This window comes from Dermacentor silvarum, chromosome 4, assembly GCF_013339745.2.
Source record: "Dermacentor silvarum isolate Dsil-2018 chromosome 4, BIME_Dsil_1.4, whole genome shotgun sequence".
Classification (NCBI taxonomy): domain Eukaryota; kingdom Metazoa; phylum Arthropoda; class Arachnida; order Ixodida; family Ixodidae; genus Dermacentor; species Dermacentor silvarum.
The window spans coordinates 143,709,960-143,730,032 of NC_051157.2; the positions used below are offsets into that span (position 1 = coordinate 143,709,960).

A 20,073-nucleotide genomic window follows, 5' to 3' on the forward strand; every position below is an offset into this window, starting at 1 on the left:
ACTTCAACTCATTCAAGCCCAGTATCGAGTTTACGGTGGAATAAGAAAAGAGCAGCTGCAAAGCTTTCCTTATGTTCTAGTGGGACGCATGGGTAAAGGTTTCGCCTCAACGGTATAGAGAAAGCCCACGCACACGGGTAAATACCTCGATTTCCTTTCCATACACCCAAAGGGCCCTAAATGCTCTGCCGTTTCATCCCTGTTCAATCCCGCCTACCATCTCTGTTCGAGCCCTACAAAACCCAAAGCAGATCTGGACACGGTACGGAGGGACTTGTCAAATATCAGATACCCGCCTCAAATGCTCAGAGAGCAGGAACGTCGTGCCTCAGCGCCCAACCACCAAGTGGTTACAAAGAATTGTTAATGCGCAGCCATTCCGCATGCGCGCGGGGTAAGCGAGGCTTTGGCAAGAGTTTTCAATGGGTATGACGTTTGGGTTGCGTATGTCCCGTCAAGCAAGTTACGTGGTCAAATGATGCGCGTAAATGACCCCTTGGAATGATCAAGGTACCCCGTTGTTGTGTTTATATATAAAATACCGTGCAGAGATTCTGACGCAGCCTATGTCGGCGAGACCGGTAACTTCAAAAAACGCATAATACAGCATCACTACGACGTCGCCGAGGGCAACTCATCTTCAAACGCTTTATGAGAACACCACGAGAACACAGGTCACTGCATATACTGGGAATCGGAATCCATAATCGCCACAGAGAAGAAACTCCCTGCAAGACTTGCTTGAATCACTGCAACTTCAGACGACGCAACATGCCATAAACAGGACACGTGGGAATCTGCCAGAAATCTACGCACGCGCACTACGCCATCTATCCCATATTTAAACAAGAGCCACCGCGTTTGTTTTCATTGTGATCAAGGGTTCCGTACGTGACTCGAAACGTCGTTTTATTTTCCAATACATGTATTTTCATTGGCGAGTATTCGTTTTATTTCACTATGCTCATTCCTCGCCAGAGTGGGTTTCTATCAAACTCTGGAATATGCCAACCAATATTTACTTCGGAAAGACCTCAAAGATGATCAACGTCATCCAAAACATTTTCCCACAATTACTTTGGTGAAACGTCTTTCACACAATAGCCAACTAGTACATTTGAATTATATTTTTCGAGAGAATCGGCGATGATCGCTTTTGGAGTCTGCGACATTTTGCATGGAGTGACCCATACATAGGGTGTTTCACGAAACGTGAGCTAATCTTTTAAAATATGCAAGGTCACATAGCTGAGAAAAACCAAGATAATGTTGTTTGCCTTCGCTTCGAGATACTCAGATTATTTTTAATGCGTAAGCATCCTTAGAGGATCTCCCCAGCCTTGCCATGCGAAAAGTTTAATGCCTTGTGTAATGAGATAATAGCGGACCGTCACGTTTGTTGACGTGTGGTGCGGTGAAGGATGGAGCCGTAGACGTTTAGGTTGGTAGATAACATATATTAGGACTAAGCACTCTGTAATACACTATACAAACATAATGGCATACACATCACACAGTAACTAAAGTAAATGTGACACCTGCATACTAAGTCCCTACACTACAGGTTCTTGCTCGTGCTCACGCCCTCGTCGTCTTCAGCAGAAGTAGACAGTGATGAGACGGCTTGGTCGCTGAGCAAGATGTAGCGTGTCGACTTGCCGAGGTGCGGGGTGAGCGGTGGTGGCGTCTCGAACGTTCAGGAACGGCAAGAGATCAGACGACCAGGAACAGTACTGGCCGGGAACAGTCGCGGGCAGGTAGTCGCCGCACTGGTCAAAAATATCCGCACGAGCGTGACCGGTCAGGAGGTTGCCCAGCGGCAACCTCCTGACCGGTCAGGAGGAAATTTCTTAACTTTGCAAATTACGCATTTTTGTACAGATACAAGGTGTGGTGAAACAACGACTACATTGACTACCTGTGCGGCGCGTCGTGGAAGAAAGAGAGAGCACAAGGTGGCGGCGGTGGAAGAAAAAAAGAAGAGGTAGAAGGCACGAGCGCAGCAGAGACTGGTTGGACACGGCGTTCGAAGAGCGAGGGTTCGAGAGGTCTGCCGGTTACCCGGGCAGACCTCTCGAACCCTCGCTCTTCGAACGCCGTGTCCAACCAGTCTCTGCTGCGCTCGTGCCTTCTACCTCTTCTTTTTTTCTTCCACCGCCGCCACCTTGTGCTCTCTCTTTCTTCCACGACGCGCCGCACAGGTAGTCAATGTAGTCGTTGTTTCACCACACCTTGTATCTGTACAAAAATGCGTAATTTGCAAAGTTAAGAAATTTAATTGCTATCATAATGTAAATTTGGATGATTGGTAGCTTTTAAGCAATAAGTTGTAATGTAAAGCAAGAGAATAAAATAAACGCAAAATATCCACACAAATAAATAGGGCATTTCCTTCGCAAATGCATGGGAAAGCGTTTAGTAGGGGTAGGCCAACTGAAATTTGGGGGGTGGGTGAACTTGAAATCCGGGTTTGGGACAACCTGAAATTCGGAGATGGCCAACCAAAATTTTGGTGTGGGCCAACTTGAAATTGGGTGTGGGTTAACTTGAAATGTGTGGACCAACTCGACATTTCGGGGCAGGCCAACCCGAAATTGGGAGCAAAGCAAGCGAAGTGTTGGTTTGGGTTAGTTGTAATCTATACTAATTACTGTTTTAGCGTGCAACCTAGAAAAGCGCAAAGAAACGTGATTTGAACGTGAGCCCAAGGGCGCAAGTTTGGATGTAGGCCAAATTAAATTTGGGTGTGGGTCAACTTGAAATTTCTACATGGGCGAACCAAAGCTTGGAGGTGCATAAAGTTGAAATCTGGGGGTGGGCCAACTTATATTAGAGAGTGGCCCAACTTGAATTCGTGGGTGGGCCAAATAAGATATTGGGCCTAAAAAACAAAATTCTGGTCTTTTAATGCGAAAACCACGATATGACTATGAGGCATGCTGTAGTGAGGACCTCCAAATGAATTTGAACCCCCTTGAGAATCTTTAACATGCATCTAATGCACGAAAAATGGGCATTTTTGCATAATCGCCCCCATCGAAATGCGGTCACCACGCCCGGTATATGATCCCGCGACCTCGTGCTTAGCAACGCAACACCATAGCCACTAAGCCACCACGGCAGGTGATAAAATTTGGAGTTGGGCCAGCTTAACTTTGGCGGTCATCCAAATGAAATTTCGTGCTGAGCCAACTTCGAATTTTGAGTTGGGTCAACTTAAATTTAGGGGTGCGTCCGCTGGAAATAGGGGAGTGGGCCAAGGTTAATTTGGGGGCATGCCAACCTAAATTTGGGGATGGGCCAAGTTGAAATCTGTGGGTGGGCCAAGACAAATTTGTGAAGTGCGAAATGGAGATTTTGGGGTGGCCCAATGTCCAAACGAATGCTGCTGACTGTCCTAGTTAAGAACACCTTGTGGGCAAGCAAGGGTGTTGAGACGCTTGACGCATTTTCACTGGGGCTTACTGAGGCACAGCCAGAACGCAGGCGAGCATTTGCTGGACAAGGAACATGTACTTCACACTGGCTTGCGAGAGTGACAGCGAGGGGTCATGGCTTCACGGCGATGCACTCTCCTCTCAAGCAAATCTTCACTTGTTACTGCGGCAGCTGGTGTTTCCTTTCGACAGTGGAATACATTACCCTTCATCCTCCAATTCGCTATCCAATTTCACTTCCCTTTCCCTCGGCCCTGACGACACTTCCCCAAGCTTCCTCCGGGGTTGCAAAATCAAGCGTCATTTCCTCTCTTGATCACTATCTCTTTCTCTCTCGCCCTCCTTCGTCGAGGTGCGCTTGTACCCAGTGTTCCGGCTGACAATGCGGCGAGAAAATCTTACAATTCTCTAATAAAGTCTAAGCCTTCTTTGTCACCAGAAATGCCATGGGCAGACACGCATAAACAAGGCAAGAGAGAAGTTTAATGATACAAAGCAAAGCATGTCAGCAAAACAAAGCAACCACGAAGTCACACCTGAGCCAAACAATGCTTGCGCATTAGTGGACAATTCTCACATTCAGTACTTTTTGTTCTCCGCCTAATTACATAATTAGTTCTAATTAATTATTCAACTTCTCAAATATTTTAATTACACGAAAAGTGTCAATGATAAAATTTTAGAGCAACATGAATACCTCCTGAATAGGTTGTTGTCGCTCAATGAGTGATACATAAAATTTTTCTGAGTGTGAAAGAAGGCCATGAATGCATGCAAAATTGCCACTTGACTGGGTGCTCGAGGCACTTTGGGAGAAGTTCTACTATTAGACCACGTGCGAAAGCCTTGGATTTTACTCATGAACTGGGTAACAATGACGTTTTACGATTTTTAGATATTAACATGCATTTTAGTGAACAACACATTTATTGGATGCGCTCTCCATGTGCTCGTACAACGGTTTTACAATTCGATTCCATGCACAGTAACGTTTTTATACGAGGGACAGGTTCTTTGTGCCTCATATTGGTGCAAAGAAGACTTGTGTTCATTTGACGCAGTCTAGCTTTATTCGAATTTGTGCACCTCCAGTCACATGGTTAATTATGCGTATTGGAGACCCTCCTTCACAAATTCAATAGTGAAAAGCTATAGAAATTTTGAGAATTGTCTACTAAAGCGTAAGCATTGTTTGGCTCGGTTGTGACTTTGTAATTGCTTAGTTTTCCTTACTTGCTTTACCTAGCTTACGCGTGTCTGCCGATTCCCTTTCTGGTGGCAAAGAATACTTCGGCTTTAGGGGAAAATTGAGATATTTTCTAGCTGCATCCGGCCCCTTCAATGCAACTGCACCAATTCAACCATAATGCTGGGCACAAAAGTGCCTCGTCAGAGCAGAGCGGTTTAAAGGGAATGACAGCTGCCACAGTAGTGCATGAGATGTTGCTTAAGGGTCCTCCCTGTTGCTCTCGCAAGCCTGTGTTAAGTGTACGTTCTGAATGCAGAACGCAAGCTCCTGCCTGCGTTCTGAGTGTACCTCGGTAAGAACCACCGAAAACACGCGAAGCATCTAAACGGGATCGCATGCCCGCTAGTTGTTTATAACTCTGAAAGACGCTCAGTAGCCTTCAATCGGAGATTTTGCACCCCGAAATCTGAAGTTGGCCCGCACCTAAATTTAAGTTGGCCCACCCCAGATTTGAAGTTAGCCCACTCCCAAATTTAGGTTGACCCATTCCAATATGTCAAGTAAGCCCAATCCATAATTTTATTTGGCCTACCCCAAAATTTAAGTTGGCCCACTTCAAAATTTAGGTAGGGCCACCCCTAAATTTCAAGTTGGCCCTCTCTCGATTTTAAGTTGGCCACTCCCACATTTAAGTTGGGCCACCCTCAGATATCATGTTTGCCCGCCTCCTAATTTAAGTGGGCCCATCCCCAAATTTAAGTGAGCCGACCTCCAGACATCAACTTGGCTCACCCCAAATTTCAGTTCACCCTCCCACAAATATAATCTGGCCCAAGTGCAAACTTTAGGTTGGCTCACCCCTAAATTTAAGTGGGCCCACCTCTAATTTAAGTTGGCCCACCCAATATTTCAAGTCAACCCACCCAAAATTTTCAAGTTGACCCCCACCCAAACCTAGCTTGACCCACACCCAAATTTCAGTTGGCAACATCCAAGTTTTAAGTTGTCCTAGCCACAAACTTCAAGTTGACCAACCCGCAAATTTCAGTTGGCCCACCCCTACTATAAGCTTCCCCACACATTTTCTAAGGCGCCCTATGTATCTGTATGATTATTGTTTTATTTTATTGTTTGCTGTAAATTGTTCCTCATCGCTTAACAGCTACCAATCATCGACATTTACCCTGTCATAACGATTAAATCTCTTCACTTTGCAAATTATGCATTTTTATGCAGATACGAGGCAGTACACTTTTTGCTTGACAGGGCTGGGGAGATCACTAAAAAATGCTTATGCAATAAAAGAAACCTGAACCCGCTTCCACGACAAAAAGGTCTGAAGTGGTGTCCTCTGTGCACATGTCGCACAATCTGGAAAACGTGGGAAACAGGTACAAAAAAAATCAAAGCCTCTTTCTTAAAAAAAGATACTTGAATGGGTAGCTTTCTCCCATGCAAACTGAATCAAAGTCGAAGTCCAAAGCCAATGACACCGCAGTGAACCGAATAAATGCTGAGCAACCTGAAGCGATGCATATGTGGTTTGATTGCTTGTTTAGGATTGTATTTTTTGAACGTTGAAGTTGAATGAAGACACATTTCGTTAAGTTGCATAGCTTTATTTTAGATCATGTCGTTGATTACAGGTACATACTCACCCTTTCACGGACAACTCTACACTTGCACAGTATTACCTTGTGATTGCTGTGGTAGATGGTCAGAGGCTCTGCCGTTGCCGATCGGCCTTACGGGCCGATCCCGTGCATCGACCATGGAGTTGCATTGACAAGGTGCATTGCTCTACTTACCAAAAGGTTTTGGGTGGACTCAGCCTAAGCCTGGCCATCTTACCAGTACTGGGGACGTTCTAATCTCCGGAGATGTGCCTGCTACCGATCTTGTGAGCCAATTTCTATCCCTAAACAGGTGAGAGCCACAGCTCTGGTGAGCAGCCCACTCGTGCTAAGATCTTGATAGATGACACGGCAAATACCTCGCGCCTAAGCGCGTAACTGCAAGAGTTCATGAAAAGTGGTCACAGCACTAAAGTAAAACAGCATATGGATAGCACTCTCTCAGCTGTTAAAGAGCCATTTTTAATTATCTTACCTCGACGTTCGCGTTGAACGCAATGGCAGCCCATATTTTCTCCGTCCTCTGTGCATAAACCGAACTCTTTACCACCATTCTTGCAAAATAAATCGCACACTATGCTAATGTTAGGACATCCCCAATCTGCAAGGCAAAATACCATATTTATAATTATCATGAGAAACTTATTTATTGGTAAGGAAGGATTTAAATTTCTTAAGCTCATGTGTCAGCCGGGATTTTTTGTCAGATAAATTATGACCCATTCATCTACATTTGGGTTCCAATGACCATTCATCCCGGAGCAAACAGGCGAATTTAAGACGTGATGTGGTGACGTGACGTGGTGTGGTAAGACGTGGTGGTGTAAGGTATGTTACTGCTGTTAAACTTCATATCTAGAGAAGGTGTTAATGCTACTAGAAGCGCTCGAAACGTTCCATTCATGATTTCATCGTGTCTTGCGAGCGCTAGACAATTTACAGAATTTAGAGTGTGGGAGGGAGTAGCGGTTACAGGTTGCTGTCCAATAACATTTTGAAGCACGCAGGTTATTTACGACCTTAACGAAAATAGTTGAACACCCATTTGTTTAATAGATAGAGGCATTATATGGAATGCTTACAAAGTGTTACCCCTGCGTGGAAGAACAAAAGTCGGTAGAAATTCTATATTGGGTGACACGGGGGGGGGGGGGGGGTAATGATGTGGCTATCGAGTAGAAGTTCTAAGTGTGCACTTTAATTACAGCTTTAGTCTAATGGCGTTTTTACGAACAGCACATAAAGCTTGCCCTATATTCTCGAACAGCTGAAACGTGGCACAAAGTTGGTGTTTTGAGAAAATAAGGGGCATCTTATAGGTGGCAAATTTTCAAGAGCGTCAGGTAATTACAACCTTCGCAAAAATTGTGTAGGAGCAATCGATGATGATTATCAATATAAACGAATGTGCTAATGTTCCTAAAGGTTATTCACTTTATTTAGGAATGATATTCTTCAGCTCGTATATTTGTTATAGTAGAGATGCGTAGGTAGTGCTTCTTCCTTCATTGCGTAATGGCGTTGAGAATAGAGCCATTAACTATCCTATCTGTAGCGGTATCAAAGTGGCTTTACACATAAACCCATTGTCATGAGTCACCGGCAAGATGTATGATAGCGCGAAAAAAGACGAAGACCCTGGCCGAAAAAACAACCAAGGGACCCACAGGCGAGAAGCACGTGAAGCGCGTGAAGCGCGAGAGAAAAAAAAACACAAGAAATGAAGAAAAATGGGACGCAGGCGATGATGAGCTGGCATTGCTGACATGGTCGACAAGCAGTTGCATCTCTAGCTGTGCTCTGGAGACGGGAGGCAGCAGCTTCAGGGACCATGGTCCGAAGAGTTCGCGAGTTGGCCAGCGACAACTCCAGCTCCTGAGCCCCGACTGCGTCGCCGTGGCTGTGCTCTTGGCCCCGGTCCAGCCCCAAGCTGCCGTAACCAGTTGCTGCCCTTTGCCACAAAGGCAATCGCCAACGCCACGTCAGCGGCACAACGGCCGACTGGCCCAGACCGCGTCCTGTGCCACGCGGGTCTCTGCGGAAGACCACAACCTCACCGCTCTCGACGGAGATCGACGCCCACGCTGCGTCGGAACCACGCAGGCCAAGGTCCTTTGCCACGCTTGGCCGGAGTCCGACAGCACGACTGGCGACGGTCAGAACGTTCGTTTGTTCGTGACTTCGCTTTGGTTAGTCGAGCGGAGGAACAATATGTAGTTGAGGGCGTGTTTGTTTTTATATGTATAGCTAGTTTTTGGAGTGTTTGCGTATGTATAGTGCTTATAGTGTGTCAGGGTAGTTTGTTGTTTGTTTTCCTTCAATATAACTTTTTTCTGTTTGAGATAAATGTTCTTTTACGTATTTGCTTTCTGTCTCTGTTCGTTTTTGGAGCGCTGAAATTCGTTACAATTGGCGAGCCTGCCAAGATTGATTTTTCCTGCCCCGTCACGAATTTTTGTGGTACGGAAATGGATTGGGACAAGACTCTAGCCTTAGTGAAAGAGTTGGGTTTTTCGAAGGACGAAGCCCTGAAATTTATTGAGAAACAGAGAGAGAGAGATCATTCAAAAGGAACGCGAGGCCGAACGTGCGGAGGCGCGGGAAATGCTTGCTAGGGAAAAGGAAATTTTAGAACTCAAACTGAGATTGGCACAAGCAACGGAGTGTCACCGCGATGACAAGAGTTTGGCATCAGTGTCCTTCGGATCGCAGTCTCCAAAAGCCAACAAAATATGTCCGCGTAAGCTAATGGCACCTTTCGATGAAACGCGTGACGACTTGGATGTATACTTGCACCGGCTCGAAAGGATAGCCCTCGGACAAGGCTGGGACCGGAGCGAATGGGCCACAGCCCTAACTCCTTGCCTGGTAGGCGAGGCGCTGAGTGTCTTTGGGGGGATGACCGCCTCGGACTCCCTAGACTATGACAAGGTTAAGAAGGCACTGCTACAAAGATTTCAACTTACGGCGGAAGGTTTTCGCGATAGATTCTGAAACTGCCGGCCGGAAGACGCAGAAACGAGAAAGCAATTTGCGTGCCGCCTGTCAAATTATTTTGACCGGTGGGTGCAAATGGCCGATGTCGCGAAGACTTATGAGGGGGTCTGTGATTGCATGGTCAGGGAGCAATTCTTAACTCAGGGAGCAATCTGGGTGTCTTCCTAAAAGAGAGAAAGCTGAATTCACTGAACGATCTAGCCGAACACGCTGATCAATTTTTAGAGGCACAGGGAGTGAGAAACCTAGGAAGAATGAAAAAGAACCTAGCCAGAGGGAAAGTAGACGAGGCAAAATACGAGCCTCCGGGAAGCGTTCACCCACCCCAGTTAAGGTGTTTCCTCTGTAATCGTATCGGGCACCGTGCCGTTAACTGTCGCACAGAGAACAGCCGCCCCCAACAACAAATAGCATGTCAATTATGCAATAGAAAGGGACACCGTGCGGATGAGTGTAAGTCAGGCACATCACAAAAAACAGCGTGCATAATAGGCAAGTCTGGAGAAGCCGACTCACAACCAAACGGTATAGAGGTCAACCACACTCAAGAGAACCAACAGGTACCGAGAAAAAAGCGGAAAGGAGGAGACCCAAAGGAACAAGCTCTACCTGTCGTAGAAGTAGAGGTTCATGGAAAACGGGCAACAGTGCTAAGAGATAGCGGCACAAATACAGTTTTAGTATAGAGGAGCCTGATACGTGACGAAGATCTGACAGGAGTGCTAACGCAAGTTACCTTCGTTGACAACACAGTGAGGTACCTACCTGAAGCCCGTATCCAAGTCTCCATGCCGTATTATTCCTGGTGGCTTAAAGCAAAATGTATTGAAGAATCATTATACGATCTGATTCTAGGAAATGTATCTGGAATACGGAGAGTGGACGATCCCGATCGGAGCGGGAAGATAAGTACAGTTATCGTAGATAGAGAGATCAATGACTGTGGTGAGCAACCACGCAAAGAAGTGCGCAAGCAACAGCTGTACAATAACAATTCAGGAGAAGCGGCAGCTGGGGTATGCCATCCAGTTATATTGTCGGCTGTACGAACCAGAGCCCAAACCCAGAGCAAGGCACCCATCTCAGCCTTAAAGGTACCTGCAATTCTGTGGTTAAAGATCACGCCCGTTGATTTCAGGCAAGAACAAGACAAGGATGAGTCGGTCAGATCGTGCCACAAGGAGATAGGAGAAATAATGAAAAGGAAAAGAAGCCGCACTGCGTTTCAGTTTGTTATGCACAATGGTCTTTTATATAGGAGATGTGTATTCAGCCCGGGCAGAGAGGCTCAGCAGCTCATTGTACCTAAACCTTTAGGAAGACAGTGATGGGCTTAGGACATGACAGTGTCATGGCTGGCCACCAGGGCGTAAAAAACACCCTAGCAAGGATTACAGAAGAGTTCTTTTGGCCCGGAATCCAGAGTGACGTGAAGAGATATGTCAGGTCTTGTGATGTGTGCCAAAGAACGGTACCAAAAGGGCGAGTGGGGCGTGCACCACTTGGAGACATGCCCATCATCGACATGCCATTTCACAGAGTGGCCATAGACATAATAGGCCCCATAACACCTGCATCTGGCCTGAGAAACCGTTATGTGCTTACGCTGGTGGATGTGGCTACCAGATACCCGGACGCAGTTGCGTTGAAGACCATTGACACCGTACAAGTGACAGAAGCTCTCCTGGAGAAGTTTGCGCGCTATGGGGTCCCAAAGGAAGTATTGAGTGACCGAGGATCAAACTTTACGTCACAATTGATGGAGGAGATCAACAGGTTAATGTCCATTGAGCAGAGATTGACGACGCCGTATCACCCAATGTCTAATGGGTTGGTCGAAAGATTCAATGGGACGATTAAAACTATGGTCAGGAGAATGTGCCAAGAGAGGCCCAAGGACTGGGACAGGTATCTGCCGGCTCTCCTTTTCGCCTACCGGGAGATACCACAGGCAAGCATCGGATTCTCGCCATTTGAAATGTTGTATGGAAGAACAGTGAGAGGACCACTGGCGATTCTCAAGGAATTGTGGGCAAATGAAGAAATCGGGAGAGAGCTAAACAGCACAGATACATACGTTTTGGAGTTGAGGGAAAGATTAGAAGAAACATATAGAGTGGCGCACCAGAACTTGAAGCAGGCAAAACACCGACACAAGAGGTATTACGACCGCAGGACAGTGAACCGTGGCCTGACGCCAGGAGACAAGGCTCTGGTCCTCCTTCCCAACGATAGCAACAAGCTACTGATGCAGTGGAAGGGACCTTTTCCTGTGACTCAAAAAAAGAATGATGTTGATTATGAACTCCTCATACACAGTTATAAGAAGGTGTTTCACATAAACATGTTAAAGAAGTACGAAGAGAGAGAGAGAGACAACAGAAGATTCCACAATAGCCTGCGTGGTCGTCACCGACGAGACTGGGGCGGGAGAAATGCCCACGTACTGCTCCAAAAAGAGTATGGGTGTAGAAAACGTGGTAATTAAACCAGCCCTTTCGGAAAAACAGGATACGGAACTGAAGGTGCTACTGTACAAGTACAGTGATTTGTTTTCAGACCTTCCAGGAAGTACATAATTAGTAGAATGCAAACTCCAATGCACGACTGAGGAACCAGTACATGTGGAACAGTGCCCTCTACCACTGGCAGTGCAAGAATCAATAGAGAAAGAAGTGGACGAAATGCTGCGTCAGGGAATAACAGAAAGGACTACCTCGGCATACAACACACCCTTAGTCGTGCTCAAGAAGGCCGATGGTGCAAAGGGAGTCTGCGTGGATTTCAGATGTTCTAACAATGTACTGAAGGCGGACGCCGAGCCGATACCGAGGATTGATGTTATGTTCGCGAAAGTCGCTGGCAAGAAGTTTTATTCAAAGCTGGACCTGGCGAAAGGCTACTGGCAGATCCCCATGGAAGCATCGTCCAAGGAGAAAACAGCATTTTCGTGTTCTAGCGGACTTTTCCACTTTAAGTACATGCCTTTTGGGTTAAAACAGCTGCAGCAGTATTCACAAAACTGATGAGACAAGTCTTGCCTGGAATGCAAAATGTGGAGCACTACTTTGACGATGTTCTGGTTGCGACTGACACGTGGGAGGAGTACTTAAAAACGTTAGAAGAGCTGTTTCAAAGGATCAAGGGCACGAAGTTAACCGTAAAGACAACAAAATGTGAACTTGGCTTCCAAGCGGTTTCTTTCCTGGGGCATAAGTTAGGAATGGGCGGAATCGCTGCTAAAGAGGACATTTTAGAAAAAATCCAAGCGGCAGGGCAACCAAAAACCAAGAAGGAGGTTCAATCGTTCTTATGGCTGACGGGATTCTACAGAGAGTTTCTACCTCGTTACGCCGACATAGCTTCTCCACTAGTGGAACTTACCAAGAAAAGCGCTAGTAATGTGGTGAAATGGAGCTCATCACACAGTAAGGCCTTCGAAACACTAAAGGAAAAAATGGCGGAACCGCCAATCCTCCTAGCCCCAAATATGGAGGATGAGTTCGTGTTGCGCACTGATGTGTCCGACAAAGCATTGGGAGCGGTGCTCTTGCAAGAAAAGGACGGGGTTTTACATCCAGTATTTTATGCCAACAAGACGCTCAATGAGGCGGAGAGAAATTATTCTGCAGTAGAGAAAGAATGTCTGGCATTGGTGTGGGCTGTCAAAAGGTTCCATATCTATCTGTTTGGCAAATGTTTCAGAGTACAAACGGACCACCAGCCGCTGGAATACTTGACTAAGGCTAAGTTAACAAACGGAAGAGTAATGAGGTGGACCCTGGCTTTGCAACAGTACTGTTTTCATGTCGAATATATTAAAGGGAGAGAAAACGTGGGTGCAGACTTCTTGAGTAAGGCCACTTAGGTTCGGTTGTTAATACACAAGACAAGCAGTGTATATTGTTTTTTGTTGTGCAGAGCGTTGTGTGTAAGTGCAGTGAAGTGATTAATCGTTTGGTGCTGTGAAGTGATGTATGGACAGTGTACATATGGAGTGACAGTGTGTTCGTTCATTTAGAACCTAGTGTGATAAACGTGAGATGAGCAGTTTTTTTTTTGTGTGCAAAAAAACTCTTGAAACGGGGACCTGTGTCATGAGTCACCAGCAAGACGTATGATAACGCGAAAAAAGACGAAAACGCTGGCCGAAGAAATAGCCAAGGGACCCACAGGCGAGCAGCACGTGAAGCGCGTGAAGCGCGAGAGAAAAATAACACAAGAAATGAAGAAAAAGGGGACGCAGGCGATGATGAGCTGGCATTGCTGACATGGTCGACAAGCAGTTGCATCTCCAGCTGTGCTCTGGAGACGGGAGGCAGCAGCTTCAGGGACCATGGACCGAAGAGGGGACGTTCGAGAGTTGGCCAGCGACAACTCCAGCTCCTGCGCCCCGACTGTGTCGCCGTGGCTGTGTTCTGTGGCCCCGGTCCAGCCCCAAGCTGCCGTAACCAGTTGCTGCCCTTTGCCACGAAGGCAATCGCCAACGCCACGTCAGCGGCACAACGGCCGACTGGCCCAGACCGCGTCCTGTGCCACGCGGGTCTCTGCGGAAGACCACAACCTCACCGCTCTCGATGGAGATCGACGCCCACGCTGCGTCGGAACCACGCAGGCCAAGGTCCTTTGCCACGCGTGGCCGGAGTCCGACAGCACGACTGGCGACGATCAGAACGTTCCTTTGTTCGTGACTTCGCTTTGGTTAGTCGAGCGGAGCAACAATATGCAGTTGAGGTCGTGTTTTTTTATATGTATGGCTAGTTTTGGAGTGTTTGTGTATGTATAGTGCTTATAGTGTGTCAGGGTAGTTTGCTGTTTTTTTTTCTTCAATATAATTTTTTTCTGTTTGAGATAAATGTTCTTTTACGTATACATAACATGCAACAACGTCACACCGCGGAACTCTGGGATACGATCTCGCAAGGCGCCGCCATTACCGAGCACATTGCGGCAGACGACGCAGCGCCAAGGCTTTCTCATTTCCCGTCGACGCCGTACGTCGCAATGGCGATTTGTGCAATATTTGGCTGCAGTACGAGAAGTGCAAAGCGCATGAAAAGGGGCCAGACTCGGGGATGTACTGTTTGCTTAAGGTAATAACAAATCAGTGCGACCGCACAAAGGCGCTGTCCGAGAAGGGGAGAGGTACTTGGCTTACGCGCATCAACAGGAAGGACCTCCAGACACTGAGCAACCTTCGTGTATGCGGGCGTCATTTCATTACAGGTAAGTTGTGTTCACAAATCTCCCCATCTCTGCGCTCAGCGTATCACCGCGGTGATGATGAGTGCTTACTGCGTTATGCGCGAGGCAAATGTTTGTCAATGCACCGAGTTGAATGTAGCGAACGTACCTTGCTTTTTCAGGGAGGCCGGCTAAGCTATTTGACGAAACAAACCCCGACTGGGCGCCAAACAAATTATTGGGCCATGGATGCAAGCAGCAGTCGGCGGCGACGAAATATGCGCGGTTTGACCGCCGTAAAATGCGTGCAGCGAAGAACTCCGCTGTTTCTGCAGTGGGCGCATTAGGTGAATCGTGCGAAGCCGTTGCACCAAGCATGGGCAACACCACCATCTCGGACGCTGCCCACACGGAGGAACCGAGTTTCCCAGTCTACAGTGCTTCAACAGACTGCAGTTTAAGTGCCGCCGACAGAAGTTTGTTAACTAAAACTCGTAATACCTGCCCATTTGCCATTTTTACATAAAATTTACGACTGTTTTTCCCATAGCTTTCGCAGATGCGGCCACACAGATGGACGTGACCGTCGCGGACCTGAAGGCGCTGGAGGAAGGCAATCGGCGTCTGACTTCCGAGCTTCACGCATTAGAGATCCAGAAGAGCAAGCATGAAATTACAGTCATCACTGTGTGAAGACCCAGAGAAAGTTTGCTTCTATACTGGGCCTCCTAGTTTTACTGTTCTGTTCGCCATCTATCAGCTGATAGAGGTGTCTGTGACACATACTCCACAGCGCTCCCTTGGCAAGTTCCAAGAATTCATTGTGTTTTTGATGAAACTGAAATGGAACTTCCCACTGCAAGACCTTGGCTATCGTTTTGGAGTGTCAGACTCAACCATAAGCAGAGTATTTGAGAGATGGCTACACGCCGCTTTTTGGCGGCTGAAAGCAACTATTGTGTGGCCTTCACGAGATGAAATTTGTAGAACAATGCCACGGGCATTCTATTACTCTTTCGGTAGAAAGGTAGCGGTCATAATAGATTGCTTTGAGATCAAAATTGAACGACCATCCTCACTACAGCCGAGATGCGAGACGTGGTCCCAGTATAAGTCGAGCAATACAGCAAAATACTTAATAGGCATCTCTCCACAAGGGGTAATCACATTCATATCTGAGGGCTGGGGAGGTAGAACATCTGACAAACACATCACCGAGAACTGCGGAATTCTGGACAAGCTGTCACACGGTGATGTGGTTCTCGCGGACAGAGGGTTTGACATTGCCGATAGCTTAGCTCTGTACTGTGCAAAGCTCCACATCCCTGCTTTTACCAAAGGCAAGAGGCAACTGTCGGCTTTGGAGATACAGACTACAAGGAAGATTGCAAATGTCAGAATACATGTAGAAAGGGTGATTGGTTTGGTGCGAAACAAATATGTCATAATGAAAGCTCTTCAGCCAGTTACTTTTGCAACGCGTAAGGAAGGTGACAGTGTTTCACCGTTAGACAAAATAGTTACAATATGCTGTGCAGTGACAAATTTTTGTCCATCTGTTGTGCCTGCAAATGCGGAATAACTTTTTCCTAAATGCCTATTTCTATTTGTGTGCTCATATTTCTTCGTGTCCCGCTGTCCGTAAGAACCACATTACCGTGCGACAGCTTGTCCAGAATTCCACAGTTCTCACTGATGTGTTTGTCAGTCAGATGTTCTACCCCCCATGCCATTGCTTAAAATTTGAAATTATGGAATTTTACGTGCCAAAACTACAATCTGATTATGAGGCATGCCATAGTGGGGGGACTACAGAAATTTGGACCACCTGGGGTTCCTTAACGTGCACCTAAATGTAAGTACATGGGTGTTTTCGCATTTCGCCCCCATCGAAATGCGGGCGCCGTGGCTGGGATTCGATCCCGCAACATTGTGCTCAGCAGCCCAACACCATAGCCACTGAGCAACCACGGCGGGTAAAAGAAAGGTGTCATCAGCACTCTGTATTCCCAGGTGGTCTCCCTCCCAAGTACTGACCGAGCCCAATGCTGCTTAAAATTGTGTTAGACTGTGTTAGATATACACAACATGTGAAGATTCCCTAAAACTTTCTACAAAATAAAAGTACTGGCTTATTTTGATGTTACATGTATCCAAGAGAACACCTATCAAAACCTAGTAAAAAAACATCTAATGCACAAACTACAGCTCACCTTTCTTTTGCTTTGGTTCAATGATGCTTTGTTTTTCATTTTCTCTGTACCTAGTGTTCTTCAATAGTTCTTCGCTCCGCCAGTGTGCATGCTGCACTTGTATGATGCTGTGTATATATTTGTAATACATAACTTCTAAAAATATGCCGCAGTGATCCCTGTTTGACCATGTGTATCCTGTTTTTCTTACTTCTTTTGGTTGAATGACTTTTCACGTGTTATTCCCCAATAAAAATTATTATTGACCAGTTTTAGTGAATTCTGCATATATATATATATATATATATATATATACTCCCCCCACCACCATATGTAATACCCCAAACAGGGGCCGTTAAATGAATAATAAATGATGAGCAATGCAGGTATATAATCCAGGTATATAATTGTGCATGGTGAGGGACCTTGCAACAGGTGCTGTTTAGGCATTTAACAGAACACACTACTCAGGACATTTTTCTGTAGAGCAGTCTGAACAAAACCATGTCTTCTGCCTTGGTGCCTGCTTGATTCCAATGCAAGTGTAGTGAAACCACCTGTAAGGCCAATTTTCACCATCACAGGCCAACATCTTCCCAATTTCTGGGCCTCTGCAGCAGCAGAATGCAGCACTTGAACCACCACTTTCAGCTATGGCTTTACCTTTCTTTGAGAAAAATTCTGCGAACAGTTCTGGCAAAACAACATGCGCGAAAAAGTGGGTTGCCTTCGGCAAAATCTCATTAAAAAAACTGCATCTTCCAACACTCTTTCAATGTGGAGGGACGTTGGTGTCCACAGAACAAAATCACAATATTTTACACGACACACTGCGATCTGTGTTTGAACTTGGAAATAGTGTGCATGAGTTCTTTTCAAGCCAATCCTTCCATTGATTTGTTCAAAACAACAGTTGGGACTGTTCAATGTGTCTACAATGTCACAATGCGCTGAAGAATACGGACACTTCACTTCAACAATGCCATCACCGCAGCACGCACAACTCGTAAATGAATCGGGGCTAGCTGCAAGGTGTGGATGCTTCACACACAAAAAAACACCAGTCTTTCTAAGAACAAAATCTTTATGCTGTTGCACTGCTTTGGTCTTGTAGCTGGAAAGGGCAGCATTCTCATGTTGCAGTCCCCATTCGGTTGCCGCTGATGAAAATTTGTGCTCCTCAGGGTAACAAATTTGCTTTACTAAACTCACTGATGGCTGGCTCACACTTGTCGCGTAGATGCTTTTCATTAGAGATGCGGTTATTCTCCTAGCTCGGTATGTGAACCACTTCAAACATTTTGACTGTTCTCTTGTGTTACTCTCAACACGAGTCGCCATTCCTACAGTTATTGTAAGTTCATGAAATACCTTTTCTGCGCGAACTACTAAGGCTGGCAAATCTTCTGTTCTGGCTTCTACGCTTTCTAGGCTGCAAAGAAGACAAGGCTCATTCACTTTCGGTGGATGAAAGTTCGAACTGTACTTTGGGTGCAACATAAATAATGCAGGATTAGCTCCAGCATCTGCTATCGCAGCATAGCACCGTTCGAGTTCATCTGGCGTTGGACCAATAACTTGTGGCACTGGTCGGGATGGCTGACGGGTGTCTGGAGAATGGATGTGGATGGTGTCCATTCTTTTTTTTTTCTTGGCCTTACATGACGAAAAATCAATGTCCTGCAGCCGTTTGAACTCCGTCATAGGGCTGTGTGCAGGGAGCCACACATTGCTCTTGTCTGTGCAAGTAGCTGAGTCCCTGATCCCCATTGCTGTTTCCACAGCAAAGAGAGTCGCTCCCACGTGAGAGCAAGCCTCTCCTGCACCAGCCGTACAAGTACAGCGTGCAGTAATGATACTGCCATCCTTATTTGCCAAAAGCCAAACTTTCAGCGATGCCTCCCGCAAACGCTGAGAATGCTTTACCTGCAGAGAAACAGTCAAAACAAAATATCGGTCACAGCCTCCTTCATTCTGTCAGCAAACACATGAAATCGTTTTTGTTTTTTCTATTCCTCACAACAGTTGTTCACTCTTGTGTTCGGCTGCAAAGCAAAGAAAAAAAATGTGGTGACTGAGCATCACAATTGCTGTTTGCAGTGTTGTTGGCTGACACAAAGCTGGTAATGATCATGCACAAGTTTTGAAAGCAGCTGTCGTGCTCCTGTTGCAGGTAATCCCAAGTAATTTAAGGAAAAGAACAGGGACTCAGGGGCAGTAAAAAATACATTTCGGCAGTATACACACTAAAGCTGCTTTCCTTTAACGTCCCGTAACATTTAAAACAGGAGTGTTCTTTTTTTTGCTTTCACTCTGCGTAGGCTCATTTCTGATCCAGATTGTGAAATTCGCTGTACGTTATCCCCGCTCAGCGACATCGCCGCGTGGGCCACGCGAGTTGAAGCTTCAATGTAACTTAGGCTGATGTAGGTCCTTTATGTGGTTATTACTGTTTTTTTTCTTTTATCACAGCTGTGAAATGCGGAGTGCATTCAACTCACCTGGCTAAGCAAGACAACTCGCTTAGACGGTAACTTCTTGGCAATGAGGTTCCGGACCCATCCGCTGGTAAAGTAGTTGTGCGAGTCGAGCGACTTGTAAGCCTTCATCTGATCTAATGAAGCATAACTTGTTGACAACACGAGATAATTTATAATGTCAACATGAGTAACCGGTGGTAGCAGGCTTGCATTAACAGCGGCTTGCGCACCAACTGGTAGCTGATATGGATCCACGCCGTCACATAGGACGATTTTTTCTTTGTACCTGACCCGCGTTGGTCCCACAAGTTCATCAAAGTATGCAGGACAAAGTCCTGCACAATTCTCCTTCGCCATACGCGCAAGGCAACCGATTAAAGCATACGCACTAAGCAAAAGGATCCACCGCACGGACGTAAACACAGCTCCGGCACCACGACGTATGTGCTCGGTATTGGCGGACGCAAAACCGGAAGGCAGGAACTGACGTCACGTGCAACTTATGTATTTGCTTTCTGTCTCTGTTCGTTTCTGGAGCGTTGAAATTCGTGACACCCATGCATCATATGTGTTCTCTCCAGCGGCGCGAGCGATGGCGTGGAAAGCAACTGCCATCGTGCTCTCCAAGAGCAGCCGTCTATCGCAACTGCCACGAGAAAAAAAAAACTATTTGCCGATGTTTAACGCGGTTACACCAAGTTTGTCGTGCGATAGTACGGTTTTGCTTGCTTTTGGAAACGATACAGACGCTGCTCGGTGGCGTCAGGAACTACCTCATCTATAATTGCACCACAAGATAACACACAGACACGGCTCAGTGCAGCAGCAGCAGGAACGCTGCCGTCTCTTGGGGAGAGTGAATGCACTCCGCATGTGCTCCGCCAACGTTGTCCCCTACGACCGGATCAACTCATCCCAGCTATCTGAATTTAGTATTATCAGCCTCTTCTCCCATTCGGA

General features: G+C 46.4%; 1 protein-coding gene across 1 annotated transcript; it reads right to left on the bottom strand.

The window, feature by feature from the left end:
• Positions 1–1,595: 1,595 nt before the first annotated feature.
• LOC125945034 (uncharacterized) lies at positions 1,596–19,470 on the bottom strand. The gene is made up of 3 exons (XM_049666587.1): positions 19,135–19,470; positions 18,180–18,559; positions 1,596–1,827 (listed from the first exon to the last, which is right to left on the bottom strand). The coding sequence occupies exons 1-3, from the start codon at positions 19,468–19,470 to the stop codon at positions 1,596–1,598; spliced, it is 948 nt and encodes a 315-aa protein (XP_049522544.1).
• Positions 19,471–20,073: the final 603 nt, after the last annotated feature.

Coding starts and splice junctions, on each gene's coding strand:
- LOC125945034 (XM_049666587.1), bottom strand. CDS start 19,470: ATGGCGAAGGAGAATTGTGCAGGACTTTGTCCTGCATACTTTGATGAA. Junction 18,560..19,134: donor GAGTTGTCTTGCTTAGCCAG/GTGAGTTGAATG, acceptor GTTTCTCTGCAG/GTAAAGCATTCTCAGCGTTT. Junction 1,828..18,179: donor ACGCCAGATGAACTCGAACG/GTGCTATGCTGC, acceptor CTGACCGGTCAG/GAGGTTGCCGCTGGGCAACC.